The 21820-nt window shown below is 42.3% G+C and overlaps 2 protein-coding genes across 3 annotated transcripts in view; both read right to left on the bottom strand.

Moving 5' to 3' along the window:
- Positions 1–261: 261 nt before the first annotated feature.
- Positions 262–15524, bottom strand: rab11fip1a (RAB11 family interacting protein 1 (class I) a). Of its 2 annotated transcripts, XM_071403303.1 has the most exons (6): positions 14424–15524; positions 8721–9160; positions 7671–8619; positions 3163–5931; positions 2560–2665; positions 262–2472 (listed from the first exon to the last, which is right to left on the bottom strand). In XM_071403303.1, exons 1-6 carry the CDS (start codon positions 14771–14773, stop codon positions 2266–2268), a joined length of 4821 nt encoding a protein of 1606 aa, XP_071259404.1. In that variant the 5' UTR covers positions 14774–15524; the 3' UTR covers positions 262–2265. The 2 variants fall into 2 exon arrangements, with proteins under 2 accessions (XP_071259404.1, XP_071259405.1); XM_071403304.1 differs by lacking the exon at positions 3163–5931 and having other exon boundaries at positions 14424–15429.
- Positions 15525–15830: 306 nt separating this feature from the next.
- LOC139576809 (adhesion G protein-coupled receptor A2-like) overlaps positions 15831–21820 on the bottom strand; it is a 64642-nt gene continuing 58652 nt past the window's right edge. Inside the window, exons 19-20 of the mRNA XM_071403305.1 lie at positions 21367–21456; positions 15831–21202 (exon numbers count right to left, since the gene is read on the bottom strand). Coding sequence (XP_071259406.1) covers positions 19783–21202; positions 21367–21456 — 1510 coding nt within the window. The 3' untranslated portion in view covers positions 15831–19782. The remainder of the gene's footprint in view (positions 21203–21366; positions 21457–21820) is intronic.

The raw sequence follows: 21820 nt of genomic DNA, 5'->3' as shown, positions 1-21820 counted from the left end.
AGGTCAGGCAAGACAATGTGATCACAGATGAAGTTACCTAATACTTCAGAATGTGTAGACAAAATTACTTTATATTTTTACTAATAACCTGTGAGAAATATAAAGGTAGTGATGCATTTATTGAACAGAACCCAAACACATATTCCTTGCACATACACAAGTCATTTCTCAGTTAATTAAAAAATGTCTAGGTCAGTGGATCATAAGACCTACAGCTATTATAAGTCTTCAAGCTGTCTTAATAGTATACATGACAAAACATTAAGATTTATTATACTTTATTTCAATTGGAAAGCTCAAAGTGTATACAATACTCTGAATTTAAAAGGAGTATAAACAAAAAGCTCTTAAGGAATCCAGACTTACAGTAATCACAAAAAGTAAATTCTTAGGTGTAAAACCCTTGAAGGCACAATCATAGACATGTGAATATTTCACAAGATTTCTTATTGCTATGACATTACACAAAGGCATAGTTGCAGAAGATGCATCGAGTAGATTACATTGAGATTTACACAAGTTGTAAGGCCATTGTCAGTGTCAAAGCCTACCGCTTAATAAGCACTTCAAAGTGCCAAAGGCATTACATCTAACATGGACAAGGTTCATTTTGAAACATTCATAATGCTTAAAAAGGGAAATTTCACAATTTTTCAACTTCATATTCCTCATCTCCAGCAGATCCCCAACATCAACATATGTGAAAATAGCACGTTTCCATGTTTTGTAGTAAAGATAGAGGAAGATGGGTTTTCAATGACATCATCATTGTGCACCAATTATTTGGCATTGCCTACTAATTGTTTGATGTAATTGGAAACACTTAGTTCTCTCATTTTTACTACAAAACATAGAAACACATACTGTTTGTTGATGTTTGGGTTGTGCTAGAAATGAATATGAAGTTGTACATTTTTTAAATTTCCTTTAAAATTTAATTATATTGGAAGCTCTTTCTCAAAGTTAAACTCTTAGTTACTTGCATAAATATTTGACATGATTTGTGCACTTATATTTGCATAAATATTTTACAATAGAAAGAAAAGACTGCACAGTGGGTACATCAGTGATTCAACAGCAGTAGATAAAAATAAATATATTTTTAAAAAGGTGAATATCAGGTCTCTCCTTACTCATGAACATGATCAGTTCTTTCCACCTTGCCGGCTGAGGGATTCGAACCAGCGAACTTTCGGTTACTGGCCAAATGCTCTTAACCACTAGGCCACACTTATCCATGACTTCAAAATGTAACAAAGGGATGGTAGGATAAACAACTAAAGTAATAAGGTAACTAATGCAAGAAACTGAAGTAAGGAATGTTGACTGATGAGTGTTTCCAATCAAACCAGGAAAATCCGATCAAAGGTTGACTAATGCTTCAACTAACTACACTAAGACCATTGTTTATCCGACATGTTCCTACCACACCACATGGACTGTCTGATTAACGTTGACGTACTTGTACCTAGCCCCACAATAATTATTATCCATTTTATTTGGTATTAGATTAACTCCTGTGATTACACCAAGAAGTATAGCAGCAGCACCAAGGCAAGTCATGATAATGTAAAGAAAAGGATGACAAACATAGCCCTAGAAAACAATGAAAGAAGATCAAGGTTTAAGAATGCAACAAAAAAACACTAGCATCTTATTATTGAAGCGCTGTGTTAAGGCTTTGGGATGAGCAGATATCAAAGTATAACTAGCTAATTAAAGTCCACTGAATTGTAGGCACCATGGAGTCACTGTGCAAAGGCCTGGACAGATACATTTCATCAGTGACATGGACATCAATATACCTAGGGCATCCAGTTCTATTCTTCCTAAAGAGGAGAATGATTTAAAAAGTTTATTAAAAAAAAGTACCAACCCAAAGACAAGAAATGTGCGCATACGGTAAATTAGTATAAAAAGGAATTCCAGTAGCGTAGTGTTACAACAAGAGCAAAAGCTGGTCAAATAATAGTAGCCTGGAATGATTAATGAATTAGTTCTAGAAAAAAAGCATTCCAGCATGCATCCCATGCTGGATCCCAGCATGCATCCTGGTTTCTGAAAGAAACCTGGAAATTGAATCACAGCCTGACTCCTCATGGAGACAAAAGTGCATATGCGCAAAGGAAACAAGACCTTCATAGAGATTGCTTGATCCAACACAGTGACAGCAATATAAAACCACACACAAACTAAACGGAATGTTGGAGTAGAAGTCTAAATCTTTCCCTCCATCCTACAGTTCCCTGGTCCACTCCTCACACTTTACAGGTCCTGCTTGGGAGAGGTGAGGCCTTGCAGGATGCTGGGCTTCTCCTCGATGACGCGCACCAGCAGGTTGTCTATGTACTCCTCCAACTCAACGATCTTGGAGTCCTTCTTGGAGAGCTCCGTTTGCTGCTTCACCACTAGGGTAATCAGCTCTTCCTGGGTCAGCTGGGTGTAGGGCCCACTCTCCACCTTACAAGGTGCCTGAGGATGATGGAGCAAACGGAGTCACAGATATTAGCGTTCTATCACTCCTTTCAAAAGGTAAATAGACATATGAACATGTAGTACCTTCATATTTCCCAGTGAGCTGTCATAGGTCTTCATCTCTCTCACCACTGGGGTGTTGATGAGAGCATGGCTCTCCATGGAGCTCATGGGCTTCACTGGGTGAGGCCTGGAAAGACAAGATTACAAAGAAAACACTAAGAGGGTGGAGCATAACAATTGTTCACGGAAGTAAAGAGATTAGTTGGAAATGGAATGAACAGAGGTCTATTTCAGTTAGACTCCAGTTACAGAAACCAGGGAAAATGACAAACCAAAATTGTCCCAATGTGCCATCATGAATCAGAATAGGTGCACTGACAACCAAGACTTTTCCCAAGTTGAAAAAAAAACAGAACTCAACAGCATATCCCATGCTCACACCAAAACCAAAAATACGAACACAATTCCCTTTGATCCAACATACCCAGTAATTTGTTGGACATTTGACACTTAAAATCTCTCCAAATACACAATTGTTAGACTAGACTTGAGGCTTATTGCCCATTACACAGACATACGTTGATTGATTGAACAGAACAGAAGAAAAATCCCCCATGCCGTGGAATGCATACAATCATTGAAGGGCTAAGGGCTGGTTATGACCTCAGAGGGGTTCAGGCTCACCTGATTGGTGTTAAGGCTGGCCGATCTCCATTGCTACTCAGAACAGTGAGTGGCTGCACCTCAGAGGTTGAGACCCAGGCCCGTAGCAGGGTCTTACCCTCAGCCCCTGCCTGGGGGTTGGGCTCACCTACTGACTGGGGAGGCTCAGGAGAAGTCAAGTCAGAAGACATGCGGGAGAAGGTAAAAGGGTCTGCTGTCCACTTCTCTTTCCTGGCTTGGGTTTCTACCTTTTCTTTACCATAGAGATTTCTCTGTCTAGTATTTTTGGCTTGAGGCTCAAGTTTGACAGATCCTGTAGTGGCTAACCTGGTGGTCTCATTTTCTCTGGGTGAAGGGTCTCGTTTAACCAGCTCACCCTTTCCCATGGCTCCTTTATTGCTCGAATTAGCTGGAGGCTGAGGTGCTGCTCGTTTATTTTTCCTTTGAGAAAATACCCTTTGAAAAGCAGGACTGGGCTCTTCTGTTTTTTCTTCCTCTGGATGTTTTTCTGAGTCACTGTCGTTACAACTGGAGAACAGATCGGTTGGATTGTTTGGCACAAAAAGCTTAACCAAGTCATCAGTTGTCAGTCTCTGTTCAAGCTTGTCGTCTTTCTGTGGTCCTCCAGAGAACAAGTCATCGCCATTGTGGCTCTGCTCTGGTTCGGCCCATGGGTCTTTAGGCAGGATCTCAGCAATGGGGAAAGGGTCATCAAATGTCTCTTTCATAATGAGTTCCAGTTGTTTTTTGTTAATGACTCCTTCTACAGAGTCAGTAGCTTTAGCCATCGTTGGACTACTTTCCATGATGTCCGGGGTTGAGACTGCCCTCATCTCGGATCTGTTCTCCTGCTGTACAGTTGTATGCTCTGCTGATGTTAGCTCAGGATCTGCTTGCTCTTTGCTGTCTAAACTTTGTCTGAGTTTGGCTGAGGGGATCTCTTTGGGAGTGTCTGGCAGTCCTTTAGGTTCATCTGTAGAACTTGACACCAAAACTTGTGGTGCATGTCTATTAGGCTTTTCTATTGGGAGAACAGATTTGCCATCATTGGCTGACGAAACAGATGTGTTAAGCACCTTCCTTGCATCTTCCCGAGGTTTCACTGAGGGTACGTCTCTGCTCTGAGCCATAGGATTTGTAGAGACTAAGACTTTGGAGACGAAGGTGCTGTGTCTTTCAACAGATGGATTATTCTGTGCAGTGCTCTGGCTTTGCTTTTTGTTTGAGTCTGCCTCTAGTCTATGGGGTTTGGGAGGGGGGATAAGCTCTGGTGAACTGTTGGGCCCCACTCTCCTCCAAGATTGAACTTCCTGAACTTGTGTCTGTTGCTGGTTTAGCTGTTCTGCTGCCCTCTCCTGCAAGTAGGAATATTTGTCATTAAGTGGAGGTGCTGGGGGGTTGAACAGGTCATCTCCACTGTGGCTCTGCTCTGGTTGAGCCCATGGATATTTAGGCAGGACCTCCGCAATGGGAAAAGGGTCAGGCTCAGAAAATGTCTCTTTCATAATGCGTTCCAGTTGTTTTTTGTTAATGTCGCTTTCTACAGAGTCAGATGAGGGTTGCTTTTCACTGTTAGCAGTTACCTCAGTGTTCTTTGCCATGACAGGAATACTCACTCTCATGTCTATGAAGTCCAGTGTGGAGGCTGCCCTCATTTCTGACCTGTTCTCCTGCTGTACATTGGTAGTAGACTCTGCTGCTTTTGGCTCAGGATCCACTCGTCTCACTGGCTCTTTGCTGGTAAATCTTTGTCTGGGTTTGGTTGCGGGGATCTCTTTGAGAGTGTTTGGCAGTCCTTTAGGTACATCTGTACAACTTGACACCAAAACTTCTCTTAATGTAAGTCTAGTAGGCTTTTCTATTGGGAGAACAGAATGGCCTTCGCTGGCTAAAGCAACTGATGTTTTAGGCACCTTCCTTGCATCCTCCCAAGGTTTCACTGAGGGTACGTTGCTGCTTTGAGCCATAGGATCTGTAGAGCCCAAGACTTTGGAGACGAAGGCGTTGTGTCTTTCAACAGATGGATTAGCCTGTGCAGTGCTCTGGCTTTGCTTTTTGTTTGAGTCTATCACTAGTCTAGGGGGGGCTGCAGCTCCAGGTTTGGGAGGGGGGATGAGCACTGGCGAACTGTTGGGCCCCACTCTCCTCCAAGACGAAGATTGAACTTCCTGAACTTGTGTCTGTTGCTGGTTAAGGCGTTCTGCTGCCCTCTCCTTCAAGTATGAATATTTGTCATTGTGTGGAGGTGCTGGGGAGTCGAGGCCTGGGCCATCCACACTCATCTCTTCTCCAATGAGCTGAGATGTGTATTCCTGCTGTCTCTGATTCACTTCTGCAATGATATTGTCCCATTGAGTCTGTCCTTGTACTCCATGCCTCTTCTGTGGGAACAGGCGATCATAGTCAGGAAGAGGTAGAGGAGGTATTTTGGCCTCAACCTCCTTAATTGTCACAAGAGAGCCACATTTAGCAGACACACTTCTGGAGCCTGCATTGGGATTTCCATGGCTATGCAGTTCCATTGGGCTGGGGGGCAGAGGAGCTGGCCGCTTCCTCTCAGATCCGATAGGGGAAGATCCTATGGCAGCCAGGTTCTCAGTGCTGCTGCAGGGGGATTCAGAGGTGCTCCTCCGTGTCTTAGGTGGAGCCAGGGAGGAGTGAAGGTTGGAGAACATATCAGGAGACTCAGAAGGGACGCTAGAGAGAGGGGATTCGGCGCAGGACAGGGAGGGAGATTGTTGCCTATGGGAGTCTGAGTTGGGGGTTTCAGGCTGCTTCAGAGACTCCAATCTGCCAAGGAGTGAAAACAATGCTTGGAGGTCAGTGTCTGACCGTCACAATATACCAGAATTATGAGCATGCCCAGCACAGCTGAAATAGCCAACACACCTCTCATGAGTTAGCCTAATCTTTGTGTGGTGTTTCATTCCATCAAGATCTTATCTTCACACATGATGATGCACCCCAAATGCTTCCAAGAACAGAAAGTCAGAGAAATGTGTGCTCTTTCCAGGCTGTCTCTGCTCTTTTCTATTCTTTGTTCATCATTTGGAGCCCTAATGATGATAATTGTGTATACCCAGAGCCTTTTCTGTCTGATATTTCAAATGTTCGTATTCGTTTGTTTCAACATTAAAGAACAATCCAGTTGTGACAAAAATATGCTGTCCTATCCTGTCTGAAACTGAGAAAATTAACAGGGTCCCACTCAAACATTTTCTGACATTCTTTTCTTGTAAGGAGAAGGTTACGTCATCACACCTGGTAAGATCTTGATGGAATTAAACATAATTTGGAAATATTGGAATGCCCACTATTGCCTTTCTTTTAAAAACACTTAAAAAGGTAGTTATAAAAAACATATTACATTTACTTTAGGATGGACCATTTCATAATTATTGTAAAAAGCTCAAAAATGTAGGCTAGTAAAACAAATCGAGATTTAGAATGTCTGAATTTCAGCACTAAAATAAGAGTAGGCTATAATGAAACTAAGTATTTTCTCCTTTAAAAGGAATTGGGCTATAATGAGTGGACAACTCACCATTAAGAAAGAATTGTTCAAATAAATCCAGAAAACAGAAATAGATGAGTGTAAAAACAAAGCCTTGTTTTCCCCAGCAGACATTTTCAATGTAGTTAGTCACCCTGTGCGAGCGCATGTCATCACTTCCAACCTGTTCTGCACCATACCACCCAGTTTCAGACACACAAACACACAGGTTCCACACTGCAGACCAATCAGCACACCGGCCAAACAGGTCCATCACGCGCCAGATGGAATTCCTGATTCTGATGATCCACGCTCATGTTTGTCAAGGCTTTTAAGAGCCTTAAGACAATCAAGAGGAACAAAGAGATTAAACTAATTGCAGCCAGTATAGATTGGAGACATGATCTGGTTTACAGATTAGTTCATCCTAATCCAAACCACCTGATTACATTGATTACTAAAATCTCCAGACAACTAATTGCAACTGAGAATACTAAACTACTAACTTCAGTTGTATATCATATCAAGCGAGGAAAACACCACAGCTATTCAATCTGGACAATATAAAGTCATTTCTGTGAAAACATTTTTTTTAAGAGAGTTATAAGAATGGAGTAGTTCAGTAGTGACAGTTTGGAAAATGGATGATAAAGGCTACCAAGGCAGTCAATGTGATCGTTTGCATGTGCTGGCTCTGAGGTCAAAAATTCCACCACTACATATTTCAAAATAACATGAAAACTACAGAGACAGAAAAAGGTTATTGGTTAGTGTTACCAGATCAGTAGTGAAATACATTGTGTATCTAGTAGCTCCACGTACCATTGTAAACGTAACTTCTGTCAGAACATCAGGTAGCCCTACATTACATTAGTAGGCTGACATCAAAACTCACAGCAGATAGAAGGCCAAATCCTAACTTGAGATCTGCACTATTAAAATCATGCATTGGTGGGAGATTTGAGCAATGTTTGGACTTACCTATGCAGATCTCAAGTTAGAAAAGAGCTGTAAGTGCAACAAGACTGACACCTACCTGGGCTTGACTGCAGACACCTTGGCAGTGCGGTTGGAGTTGAAGACTGCAGCGCTCGGGGTGTTGGTGCCGCAAACACCATTCTGGTGGTCCACCGGGCTCTCCTCAACTGGGATTGGAGGGTCTGGACTGAGGAGAATATCCTTGAATGGGTTGGCAGCATGGCGAGGGGCAGGAACAGGGACCTCCAAATCTCTGGTGCCGCGACTAGGAGATGGGTTGGGCCTCACCTCATTGGCGACACTCTGCTGCAGCTCTTCCTTCTTCTCTTCCTTCTTCCTGATCATACCAAACAGAGAGGACAGCCTCTCAGTCACAGAGGCCTCCTCCTGTTGTTTCTGCTCCTCTGCCTTCTTGGCCTCCTCCTGCTGCCTCTGCTTCTCCCCCAGCCTCTGAAGCTCATCTGCCTTCAGCCGCCTTCTTTCTTCCGCTAGCCGCTTCCGGTCCTCCCCCTCTTCCTGCTGCTTCTTCCTTGCCTCACCCTCCTGGAACATTCTCCTCTCCTGCTCCTCCTGTTGCTTGCGTGCCTCCTCCTGCAATACCTTGAGCTGCACTTTTTGTTTCTCCTCATTATGTCTCTTCTCCTCTGCCTGCCTCTTCTCTCCCTCTTCCTGAAGGCGCCTTTGCTCCAGCAGAGCCCTATCCCTATCTGCAGACTCCTTTCTGTAGGTGTTGACAGAGGCACCCTTGAGGGAGTCTATGGCGGCATCAGATGGTTGCCTGTGGCTTCGTACATCCTCCACTGAGCCCTGACCAGAGCTGTTAAGGCTGAGGGTGGACCCAGACATGGGTTCTACCTCCTCTGCATACACATGATTGCCGTTGATGCACGTACTGTTCGGGTCTTCTTTCTGCTTGGATCTGCCCAGAAGAGAAAAAGGTCCTGTAGACACTTTGCTGTCATTGCTGTCTGTGCGCTTGTGGCCCAGGAACTTGAATTTCTTTTTAACTGTAGATAGAAAGAGGTTACTACATATGCCAATTATCATTACTCAAATATGAAAAGGTCAGCAGATAGTCAAAATGTTTAACTGAATAGAAGGAGCTCACCATCAGGAGAATCCACATTGAGGCCAGAAGAGCGACTGCCACTGAGGGATGCGTTCTTCTCAGGAAGAGTGCCCAGTGTGGACATGGACTGGGAGACATTGCGCTGCAGGTTGGATTTAGGGGCAAAGAGGGACTTGAGCTTGGATTTCTTCTTGGCCCCAGGAGACTCTGGGCACACTGAGTGGGAGTCAGCCTCTCCCTCGCTGTCAGTGACTACCTGGCTGAAAGAGGGCACTATTGCAGAGGCCGAGTCAGAGAAGCTGTCCTTTTTCTTCCCACGCACTTTGTCCTTGAGCTTTCCGATGCGGGAGCGTGGTTTGTCTTTCATGGAAAGGTCAAACATGCTGGCTGTCAAGTTGTTTCTCATGAACTGGATGTCCAACATCACTTCCCCTCTGACCTTGTCCTCCTTCCCATTCTTATCCAGCAGTTTGTACCAACTGAAAATGAAAGACAGTCAGAGAAAGAACAAGATTAGATCCTCCTGTTCAATTAATTAAAACTACTGAAGGTCAAATATGACTGGAATTGTTTATTACGCAACCAATTACATTTGAATTAGCCTAGCCCCTAGGTAAAACCTTTTCAACAACGTCATGATTTTCCAGGAAATCAGATGTACAGAAATTGTGGTCAAACATGACTTGATAAAAACTATTATTGCGGAACTATAAAGGGCAGAACTATGACACTTCTAACAGTTTGAGGTCAGGACCTAGAATAGATCCAGCTCCTCTAGTGTTGACTTAACTAGGCTGTAAACTAATTGCAGTTCAACTAAGTGTCCTTTGCTTTGTGTATACATGTCTCTTAAGTGAAGACCAGACACATACATACATGTCATTGAGTGGCATGCACCCTGTTCCAGCAACCACTGGGCCAAACAGATAAAGCAGACAATTATTCCTTTGTTCTGCCTCTGCCCTCATCTCCTCCCTGTTGAGCACAGTGTTTATGCCTACTCAGAACAAGGGAAAGGCAGAAGTGTTGGAGACCCTTTTCCATAACAAAACAAGCAATTAGTATGCCCTGTCACACTGAGTCTCTCTGTGATTGCAGAGACTGCACTGAACAAAAGCACTGCTAGATTTGTTGGTAAATTAGTAGACAGGTAACGCAAAGTACAGCTTCACAGACTGTCCCCCAGGTGAGTTCTTACCTTTCCAAGACCAGAGAAACACATCCAATCCATCCTGGAGCAAGTTTATTGCAAGTCTCTTGCAATAGGCTTTTTTCTTTTTTGCATATTCAGTGACTTGCAGTATGCTCTTAGTGTTTTTGCATATTTGAGTTATCATATAAATGGAAGTAAACATTTTTTTGACTGGCTTATAAAAAGGAAGCAAATAGAGGCTAAAACTCCCTGGTTAAATTCAGTGTCGTCACTGAACCTACAGGTTAAGGTCAGCTGAGACAAGGAAAGCATTCACAGGGTCAGAGTTGTGATAGACAAGTTGGGGCTCTAGTGAGCAGTACACACATTCTTCCCTGATGACATCATCCATCCAGCCATAAACAGGAAAAGGTTCAAGGAAAACAAAAAGACAGCAGCTGGTCAGGTTTTACTCTTGGTAGATCATTAGCCTATGTGCCTACATTTAGGATGCATTCAGCTGAAGTGCTCTGTACTCTGCTGGGCAGTGATCAAATCAATTTTATTTGTCACAAGCGCCAAATACAACAGTTTTAGACCTTAGCGTGAAATGCTTACTTACAAGCCCTTAACTCTATTTCTTGAACTGCATTGTTGGTTAAGAAAATATTTACTAAATAAACTAAAGTAAAAAATAAATAAAATGTTGAATCAAAAAGAAACAAGAAAACATACATTTATATACATTTAACCAAGGAAATCCCATTGAGACCCAGAGTCTCTTTTTCAAGGGAGACCTGGCCAAGGCAGCAGCAACAATCAATGCAATAGATAATTAAAACATACAACATGATCCAGCCTAAAAAAAAAAGCCGCATTTACACTCCTCTGTAACAGAGACTCCCATCAATATTTTAAATTAATTCCGTGGCACTAACATATCTAGATGAAGCATGGATTGTAGATTATTCCATGCGTCTGGTGCACAAGAAGAGAAGGCAGTCTTGCCTAATACTGTGTATGTATAACTAGGCTATATACAGAGGGTACCGGTACCTAGTCAATGTGCGGGGGTACAGGTTAGGTGGTAATTTGTAGTGACCATGCACAGCTAAACAACGAGTAGCTGTTATTTAAATCAGAATAATGTCTATGTGGTTCATGTAAAAGATCAGTGCAACATTACCCTGTTACTGGTGTACTAAAACAAAACATGACCAGACATGATCCTGCAGGAAAAGTCAGGAAACATGCATGGTAGAAAACCTAGCCCACTTCCATAAAGCCCAGCAGAGCAATACAGGACTCCTAAATTGTAGGCTAATGAAAGCTGTGCTAAAACTTCTCCAAGCATTACTAATCTTCTTCCCAAAATGTGCCATGCCAAGTAAAACAGCAACTACCAACTTCTGTTTCTGTAGTACTAGTCAGACTGAACACATCAGTGAATGGATGTTGGGAGTTTAAAAGGAACAACAAGTTGACAAGGTACATGTGATAGCATTTACAGAGAAATAGAAAACTCTGGCCCTAATAGAGGAGTGGTGGTCTGTCCTGTTGGACCGGTTCTCTCTCTGAGAAAGTGGTAGAGGCACAGACTTCCCTCTGAAGTATAATGATTAACATGTCACATACAGCTAATGATTAGGGTTGGGTAGTATCCAGATTGATACCGTCATACCGTCCTTCTCTCATCCCGTGATCTACGGTATTACCGTGTTAGTACACAAGGGGGTGCCAAAGACCTAAACAATGCCCATTGGGCATCTATTACCAGAATAGTAATAAAATTAGCACAAGTAATTGCGCATTTCCAATAAGGCTGGTAGCTAAATATGCTAACAAATGCAAACAAAAATAAACAAAAACATGCAATCCAGCTCATCAAGTTATACACATTCAGTACCAGTCAAAAGTTTGGACACAGGGTTTGTCTTTATTTTCCATGTGTTATTTCATAGTTCAGATGTCTTCACTATTATTCTACAATGTAGAAAACAGTAAAAATAAAGAAAAACCCTTGAGTAGGTATGTCCAAACTTTTGACTGGTACTGTACATACACACGAGCTACCGAATATCATTGTTGGAGAGTTACAAGCGAATGTGAACGAGAGACATTGTGCAAATAAACAAAGTTGATAGATGATTGTCTGAAGAAAGAACAGTATTGGCTCTGGAGCAGCATGTTTATACCCTGTGTGGAGTCTGGAGTCACTAGGGCAATGGGCCTGCCTGCTCTGAGTAGAGGGGGGAGGAGCAAACAGTCCAATGGAGTCATTTTAACTAATCCACTTAGATTAATAACAAGTTAAACTGAAGGGTTGCATTAAATGCTGAATTCTGCCTCCCCCCCCAAAAAACGCATAAGAAACATATATCTTGCTGCGTTTTGCAAACGCAGACCTAAAAATACTTCTCATTGTCATGTCTGCTCATCAGACTAATATTCTCAGGTGAGAATTCACGAACAGGCATTCTATCAGCAGACAGCGCTCTGACTGATTTGTAACTACTTTTCTCGGTGTAGTCGCATACTTCTCTGGTAAAATGTGAGAAAAACTAAGCAAGACATTAGGAAATGTAGCTGGCTACATTCTTTCTATGATAAACATTAGAAATATGATGGCCATGCATAGTTTTTGCAAAAAGACCTTGCTGTTTCTTTGTAAGCTCCTTTACTTGTGTGGCTGCCAGCCAAATGGCATTGCTCTTTGTTGTCATCTGATTAAAATGAAGCCATTTTCTGCCTAATGTGTTGCACCAATGTATTTTCTTTGAAGGAAAACTTGACTTTCAATATAAAAAGCGACCCCTGTCTACACAGCTGGATTCACCTGGTCCCGCTGTCTCCTGTTGTGCCATTTACAAACATGTGACTGGCTCAAATGTTCTAGAAAACTGTGGTAAGCTTCAAAATGTAAAATAATGTGACAGGTCAAATTAAGACGTATTCCTAAGGTATTGCACAAGTTAACTGCAGGTATTTACTTAAAAAGTAACAACAAATATGAAAATGTATTGAAAAACTGCAAAGAAAGTTTCAATAGTATTGACAGTTTTGAAAAACATTCCGTGGCCATTTCCAAATACCTCGGTATACTTCCCAAGACTACTAATGACTAACATGACAGACTAAACAGTATGGATTTGTTTATTGACAGAAGATTGATTTTGTGCCCTTGAGAGAAATATAGCAAACATAAAAAAGAAAGAGTAAACCTCTTGATTCATGCACATATAATTACATAGGCCCATTTCATGATGAATTGTGTTGATAAATAGCCTAATTATATTTTAGACATCTCATGAACATGAAACAGGCCTACAGCTAAGCCAATTTCCAATGTGGATAAGGACATACCAAACATAGGCCAATACCGTGGTCAGTAGTGCCTTCACATTTTTGTATATCCAAGTTGGAACTTGCTCTTTCAACGAATAGGCCTAAGAACAGTGATGACGCATGTTCAGAGCCATACCCGGAACATGATCAGTGACATGGTGTGTTATTTGGTGTCATATCATTTAACTTTGTCTCATGCTGAGAAAATATTCTGCTACATTGTGAGAGAGGACAAAGTGCTCCCATGCAGGAGATCCTAGTGCCTTACTTCAATGTCAAACCCTGACCCATCAGCATTACACTAAAGTAGGTCAGTAATATAACACCATACACTGCTAGAGGAAACAAACAGCAATATCCAACACCCTTTTTGTGTGAGAGAGAAGGAGCAAGAAAAGGCAAGTGAGAAGGAAAGGGGGAGAGGGTAAAGACTAGTAGAGAAAACTTTATCATCAAAAGCTATACAAACCGATTTAGTCAAATCTAAATAAGGCTCCAGATATGAGTGTATAATAAGCAAGTGAATTGGGTAATTTAAGTACTGTACAAATGCTGCCCTTGTGGCAGCCTATACTGAAAGAACATTTTACACAGAAGGATACAACCATATGACTAGTAGTCACTCACTGCCCTCAACAACAGCAATTGACAAATAGCCTACAATTCAAAGGTCAGCCAGCAGTCTTAAATATTCAAATCAAAGTGTCCTTCAGCCTAGAAAACAGTGGCTGTTAAATAAACACTATTACATAAGGCAAGGGTGTGTACATTTTTATTGAATTATTCATGGTTTACCATGTTTTGTTATGAAGCTCGTTACACCCATTATGATGGGCCTATCCCGTCATTGTTGTGAATGTCATCCATGGATCACAGCTCAACAACTTGTCAGTGTGATGGTGTGATTAACCCTCTGCTTTAAATAACCTTGTAGGAACATGGGGAATGTCAGGAATGTAGACACTGGTCAATATTATTCTTAATGAGATATGGCCCAACCATCAGCATTACCTGATCCAGCTGTGAATGCCAGAGATACAGTAGGCTTCATAGTTAACACTAACGAGCTGGAATTTCCCAACTACTTCCACTCTTTTCAGAGGGAGTTCTTCAAACAGCTAGGTTAATAGTTAGGCTGGGTTCGGATATCAACTCAAGTAGGCTATTCACAGTCTTGACCCAACATAATCAGATTACTTTCCCACAAGCTCCATGACTCCACACACTCAGATCCTTTATCTTCAATCAACATGAGAGTAACTTACTCGGTCTTTTTGCGGGCGCTGTTATCGTGTAGATCCAGTAGGTTGATCACAGCTCGTCCCAGGAGTTTGTCCAGTCCCACCAGAGCTCTGTGCATTACTATGATATACAGTGTGCAGCGTTCAGCGTTGCCATGGTGGAACAGTGACAGGTCAAACGATGCCTCTTCCTTCCATACCGGTGCGACGCATTTTTCGGCAACCGAGGTAGAAAACTTGTCTTTGGCCACCTGCATGATGGCATAGGCATCGTTGGTTCCATTCTTTCCTTTGATCCTCAAATTCCTGGCTTGGAACACGGTCACCTGTACGCTTGTGGGATACCACTGCTGACTTTGGTCAGCCAAAGACATTTTCAAAGCTTTAAGCTTTTACAAAAATACTAGTTTGGCAGGTTTTGGATATCACAACGACTTTGTTCTCACTTCAAGAGACTGACTCACCAAACGGTAGCTCGTCGTCCTCTATAATGTCAACTCTAGCTGATTATGTCGTAACACTTGACACGCCTCCCCAGTTCACTGTACAACACCGTCCACGTACCTAGGCCACACGGTGACTATGCCAAGGATAGTCTGAGTAATGTAGCCAACCTTATATAGCTATCAGGCTCAATTAATGCAACGCGTGTGTTTGTCCTTACTAACCTACTGGGTATCTAGCTACTATAACTAGTTAAAGATTAAATGTCGCCAAGAACTTGCTAACGTAACGTTACCCCCCAAAATAAACTCAGATGTTTCGCAAGGACCATCGTATAATATTTTATTCTACAAGAAAATTATACTCTGCTATCTCATAGAAAGGTAAAATACTAACACAACGGCTATCCACTGACTGTAATACTTGCTTTTCACAGCATCTCTCTTCTTGTTTTGACTTGTTTCATTGTTGAACAATAAACTTCCTCATCAACCATTCTTACCGCCCATACTCTCCCACAACCTATCTGATTGGTAAGGATTTGCGTCAATAAGGGTAAGACCTACCGCGATTGGACAGTGGTGCTGGTGCCATTGTAACGTGAATTACGCAGTCTTTTAATCGACACTAGGCACAGGTCCAGGATCAGTTTACAATCCCTGAATCCCCAGGACTATGATGACCTTCCTACACCCTCAGGCTTCCTGAATTTCTGTCGTGTGCTCTGTTTCTTGGTAAACTAAACTGAACAAATTGTCAAAAAAATTTTTTTAGTGAAGAAGGTTTCAGCTTTGTTGAACAGACAGGGTAAAGAAGTCACAAATGATACCAGAACGGTATTAACGGAGGCCTCAGAGACAGCTGATGCTCAGACAGTCTGCAGACAGCAATAACTGAGTTTATCTCAGACTTCTTCATTCGCATTCATCTCATGCTCATATCAGAGAAGCATAATTGCACCATCAGTATGAGAACAATGACAATATATGAAGTTGTATTTTTTTTAATTTTGCATCAGTTTTTTCTATAAGGCACAGTCTGAATTTCTTGAACAATATATTATTGAATTAAAAACAGTTATTTGTCACAATCATTTCATTCTGATGTCACTGTGACAAATTAAAATATAAATATACATACAACATTTGAAATCTCCCTTTTTCATTTTGAGATGAGAGTGGACACAAAACTTGGAAATCATTTAGGGACCTATCACCAATGTGATGAATGTTAGTAAATGGATGAAATGTAAATCTGGGTAACCATGAGTGAAAAGATGACACATTCTATCATTGTGTTCTTGCACATTTTGACATTTAATACCTAATGTAAATAAGTGGAATAAGAAGTTTTTTTTCCAGTGACAAAGGGTTGTAGAAGGTAAACTCACGAATATCAGACACAGGTTATATAAACATGTTGTGACCAGCCACTACCGCAGGTTTAGCAGTTTGACATCCCCTCAACAATTAAATACAACACATGTATTCACATATATGATACCACTGCTTTGTACTTATCACAAATCTGAGCTTTGTGAGTTTGAGTTATTAACATTAACCCAAAGGGAGATTTCAGGACCTAGAATAAGGATACAATCTATGAAATGCATCAAATTTGCTAAACACTGATGTTGAGGTAAGCTCTGCTATTCTACACAATTCTTTGGCATAATAATTTCCCTGAACACATTGGAGTTGTTTAGAGGAGCTTATCTAAGATGCACTGAGTTGTTGCATTCTTACACACTCTGAAAGAATACTCAAGATCAAAATAGCATAATATGGTTTTACACAATATTGGATGATAAAGTGTGTGAAGAAACATGAGGCAATTATGTAGATAACATGAACCACTTCTGTCATAATTTATTTTGCCTTTACTCTGAGCTTTGTACATTAACAGAAAATGGTGTAGAAGTAGTTGATTTTTACTGTAACAAGCTTCTAAGCCATTAGTTTATGAGGTAAATGTGTGTGTGTGTGTGTGTGTGTGGGGGGGCGAGGGGTCAGTAAGCACTTACTGTATCTTGATTAATGTGTTATAAACCAGAGCCATTTACCACATAATTTAACAACCGTTAACATAGTCTCCTGATGCAGATGACAAACTGAACATGGTTTGAACTGATGCATCCCTTTGATTTGTCAGCGCATGAACAATGATGTTTGAAATCCTGGAGGGGGCAGTGTTTACATGAGTGTAAATCCAGAGATTTGAAACTCCAAGAGGGTGTGAGAGCACAGGGGTGCGTTCAGTTCGATTGAACATGTGGTACACTGTGTAACCATTTGTACTGAATGACACATTTCCCCAAATTGTTCTTCAACGTTCTTGAACAGACTTTGAGGTACGTTTTCTCCGTTTGGTGGGTGTGGTGGGGTGTGGCTTGAATCAGTGAGTGACATATTTAAAGGGTAGCGGCCATGCTGACAGCGTTCCACAGCCCACAACCCAATCCCTCCCAGTTTTTGAACTGGTCATTCAGAACAGCACTGTTTCCGTTTAATTGAATGTTACAGTACGTTTTTCCCCCGAACTGAACACAGGCCAGTAAGGGAAAAAGGAAAAAGGAAGAAGGATGGGGCAGTTCATATGAAAAATAACCAGGAACATTTCCGAGTACATGCCAGGGTCAAAGAAAGGTCACTCTTAGTTAATTTTATCCAAACACTGATACTTGTCCAACCTGTTCATGAAGGGGAGAAGTTCCCTCAGTGCTGATGCGTATTTGAATCCGAGTCAATACGTTTTAGTAAAAACATTTTTTTTTAGATACTGCATTCTCTCATGCTAGATTAAGGATCTCACACACAAACACATATTCACGGAAGCACACACACACACACGCACACACACACACACACACACACACACACACACACACACACACACACACACACACACACACACACACACACACACACACACACACACACACACACACACACACACACACACACACACACACACACACACACACACACACACACACACACACACACAATAATACAAGTCAACATAATAAGAGCAAAAGGATTCTTCACAGAGGAAATGCACAGCCGTACTGTAGAAATGGACAATCTCAAATTCCATTTCATGCTATAGTTGATATGCACAGAATAAGAATACAACTGCAAATTGCCCCTTTAAGGTGTCCAAAATCAACATCTTATGTCAATTTTAGACTTAGCTTGTAAAACTTCCTGTGAATAAATGAGTATTTCAGGTACACAAAAGACAGGCCTTGAATTCCTGGCAAACCCAACAAACAGTTCATAAGTGACAGAGATGAAAGTACACATCCCATACCATCACTGTGATGGAAGCAAAAGTAAGAAGCAACACAACCCCATGATCTATCTCCAACCCCATGATCTATCTCCAACCCCATGATCTATCTCCAACCCCATGATCTATCTCCAACCCCATCATCTATCTCCAACCCCATGATCTATCTCCAACCCCATGATCTATCTCCAACCCCATGATCTATCTCCTTTACACATTTAAAATAAAAACCTCATCATGAGTTGAATCCCAATTTGAGATCCACACGTGCAACTTGAAGTTCTTTGCAATTATTTAAATTAAATGTACATGAAAGTCTGACCCAGCGCTCTGAGAACGGAAATTATAGGTGATCTGAAGGTTTTTGAATTACGTTAACTGAATGTTTCAATAAGACTTTTAGCAACACAACTAGCTTATTTTGAGTCAACTTTATTGAACTCCAAGCACAGATAGGACACATGGAAATTCATTTCCTTAGGCATTAATCATGCAGCCACATTTATTTTTTATTGTGACGGCATCAGTGAGATTCAAACCTATAATCTTATGTTCTCTATTCATGGAATTAGTCCACTGCGCCACCCGGATGGAGCTAGCATGCCATGTTTTTTTACAAATACAAAGCTTTTAATTTTAGTCTACTCAAACGGACCCCATTTTACAGGGAAAGAAGCACTCGGGTGTGGCCAATTAGTGGGCAAGGCCAACACACCTGAACACACTTAACAAGATAAAGGATAGAAAGAGTTTCATTGATGCGGATGAATGGACATATATCTTTTTAAATAACATTCTTAGAACTTCCTCTGAACGTTACTAAAGTTTTCTTGTGTTTTTTTATGGAAAGTTAACTTAATGTTCTCGGAACAATTTGAGAACATTACTTTAAATAGAACCTTGAAGAAGCCTGTAGAAAATGTTATTCTATGGTAATGACATTCCCAGAGAAGAACGTTGTTTCTTAACGTTCTTGGAACAATTTGAGAACATGACTTTAAATAAAACCATGACACTATTTAGATTTTTTATCTTTATCTTTAACTCTGTATTGTTGGAAAAGGACCTGTAAGTAAGCAATTCACTGTTAGTCTACACCTGTTGTTTACAAAGCATGTGACAAATACATTTAGATTTGATTATGTTTTATTCGAAACCTGTAGGAAACGTTATGCTGAAGGACTGAAATTCCCACAGAAGAACGTTGTGTCTTAAAGTTCTCTGAACTATTTGAGAACATTCCAAATGTCAAACCAGATGGAGAATGTTTCTAGAACATTACCAACATTTTTATTAAATGTAACCATGTTTGAATGTTCTCTTAAAGTAATGAAATACCAAGAAAATAACTTTTTTTTGGTCAAGCTCCTTAAATGTACTGAGGATGTTTCAAAGACAAGCAACTATCCTGCACCATTTGCAGAAAGTTGTGGGAAGGTTTTATACAAAATAACCATAGGACAACCACGCTCTCACCAAGCTCTATAAGAAACATATGGTTCTCAGAACGTTATATGCTAGCTGGGAAGTTACACAAATGGATCTCAGATGAGGATTTGTCTCCACAGGTGTAGGACACTACAACAACAGCAGTCATATCAAATATTGCCAGGGTCCACTGTGGACATTTGCTGGGAGAGAGTGAGGGTCACACTGTAGTTTCACTCTTCCACATACTTTTCATGCCCACAGAGCTCTGGGAATGGTCTGTACAACTTGTGTCCAATTCCAGCTCTATCACAGAGCTCTTGATGGTGCCGTTAGGGGCAGCCCCTGGCACAGTGGTAGTGATACTGTTGAGAGGGTAGGAGCAGCGCTTAGCTTCCCGCTCTGCAGCCGCTGCCAGTTTCAGATTGTCTCGGCTGGCGCTGCACCTACTACCTTGCATGGCCACCCTGCTGGCCACAGAGGGGAGCAGAGGGAAGGGCTTACGGCTGCCGCTGCTGCCCCCGTCGCTACCCTCTGAGGGGCTGGTGGTCACTGTCCCCCCCACTCTCCTACCGTTACCGTTGGTTAGCGGGCTGGCCGGGCTTTCAGAGTGGCTGTGATGGAGACTGCCATTCTCACTAGCGGCCTGTTTGTGGGCTGGATGGGCGGTGTTGTGCTGCTCTATACCTGTAGGTCCCAGTGCTCCCATACTGCCCCCTCCCCCACCAGTCCTCATAGCTTTGAGACGGTAGTGACCTCTGCCTTCACCTCGGTGGTGATACTGGCTGCTCCCTTGTTTAGTTCTGCCACTGACCTTCCTCCTCTGAGGCTGGACAGGGGCTACAGAGCCTAGTGTGGGCAGCAGGTTGTTAGCTTGCTTGTTGTTATTGTCTGTACTGGTGCTGGTGATGATGCCTGCTGGGGCACGAGTGGCATTGTTGCTATTTTCTTGTGCCACCTGCAGCAGGTTGGTAAGTTTGCAGGGCCCAGGGCCCACACTGCTGATCCCACTGGGGGTGGAGGAGGACCTGGCTGATGAGGTGTTGTGGGGATCCCCTGGAGGATGGCAGCCAATGAAGATCTGGGATCCCTGTTCAGAGGTGGTCTGCACCCCACTCACAGTGGTGCAGGTGTGCATGTAGACTGGTATGGGCTGGGAGCGCCGATTTCCTGGACAGCAGCTTAGCCAGGAGGCCTGCACATCCAGGCGTCGGAAGCAGTGGTGGACCACCAGGAACACCCCCAACACGGTGGCAGCTACTCCATAGAGACAGCTGAAAAATAGGCTGCTGCGCCCTGTCAGCCACATGGCCATGGCTCCACAGCTCCACAGGGCCAGGAACAGGAAGTGGGTGGCTACCAGCACCAGGAACTGCACCTTCAGGGTGTACTGGTCCTCTGGGGTCAACGCAGTATGTATGGTCCCCACCACAGAGTCTGTGGACAGGAGGCTGGTGCTGCCACCCAGGGCTGGCTGGCTCTCAGGCACAGGGGAGGACAGGGAGAATCTTGGGCACTCTTTGGACACCCGGTGCCTCAGGCGAAACACAGTGCACAGGAAATAGATCCAGGTCACCAATACCGCCAAGCCTGTGGGGACAAAGAAGGCCCCCAAACTGGGCCGCCACACCAACCAGCAGCTGGAATATGCAATAAAAAAGTCAGTAAGGTCATAGCAAAACAAGGACACCTCTATGTATTCAAAATCTCATAAAAATGTCAACTTTTGCTCTTGAATAAGCACTAAACCAAAAGATACTGTGTGAAGGGCCAATGGGTCAATAGTCAAATGTGAAGCACTCACTAAGGGTTGTTGTCCCCATAGTTGTTGACATTGACAGCTGCAGTGATGCCACATACGATGAGAGGAACACCACCAGCTATTAGATAGAACCTGTATTCAGGAAAAACACAAATTAGATGGATCAAAGAAGTTTGTATGAAAAGGAAGTAACAGTGAATAACAGTGAACTTATTTAGAAGTGAAGTATCATGTGAGAGATACAAGTCTATAATATTGGAAACAACAACCAAACCCCAAGAACTGTATGACAAATAGTTTCTGTGTATTCTATATGATATTTAGGGTCTTTGCTCCTTTGTTTTTTCTTTCAGCAAGCATACACTTCACACAGCTGTAGTGATCCCTAGGCTAGTTGTCTGTGATCTCCTGAGCTGAACTGAACTGTTAGTTGGGCAGCTAGCTGATACAGTGTAACAACGGGCAGTAGGCTGCAGCGGGGTTGTGATTTATCAAA

This window comes from Salvelinus alpinus, chromosome 5, assembly GCF_045679555.1.
Source record: "Salvelinus alpinus chromosome 5, SLU_Salpinus.1, whole genome shotgun sequence".
Classification (NCBI taxonomy): Eukaryota; Metazoa; Chordata; class Actinopteri; order Salmoniformes; family Salmonidae; genus Salvelinus; species Salvelinus alpinus.
Note: the sequence above shows the minus strand (reverse complement) of the source record. Positions and strands in the feature narration are given on the sequence as shown.

Excerpts from the sequence above, each read along its gene's own strand:
- rab11fip1a (XM_071403303.1), bottom strand. The coding sequence starts at position 14,773 with ATGTCTTTGGCTGACCAAAGTCAGCAGTGGTATCCCACAAGCGTACAG. Across the intron at positions 5,932-7,670 it reads GTGTCTGCAGTCAAGCCCAG|ATTGGAGTCTCTGAAGCAGC; the intron begins GTAGGTGTCAGT and ends ACTCCTTGGCAG. Across the intron at positions 2,473-2,559 it reads GCTCACTGGGAAATATGAAG|GCACCTTGTAAGGTGGAGAG; the intron begins GTACTACATGTT and ends CATCATCCTCAG.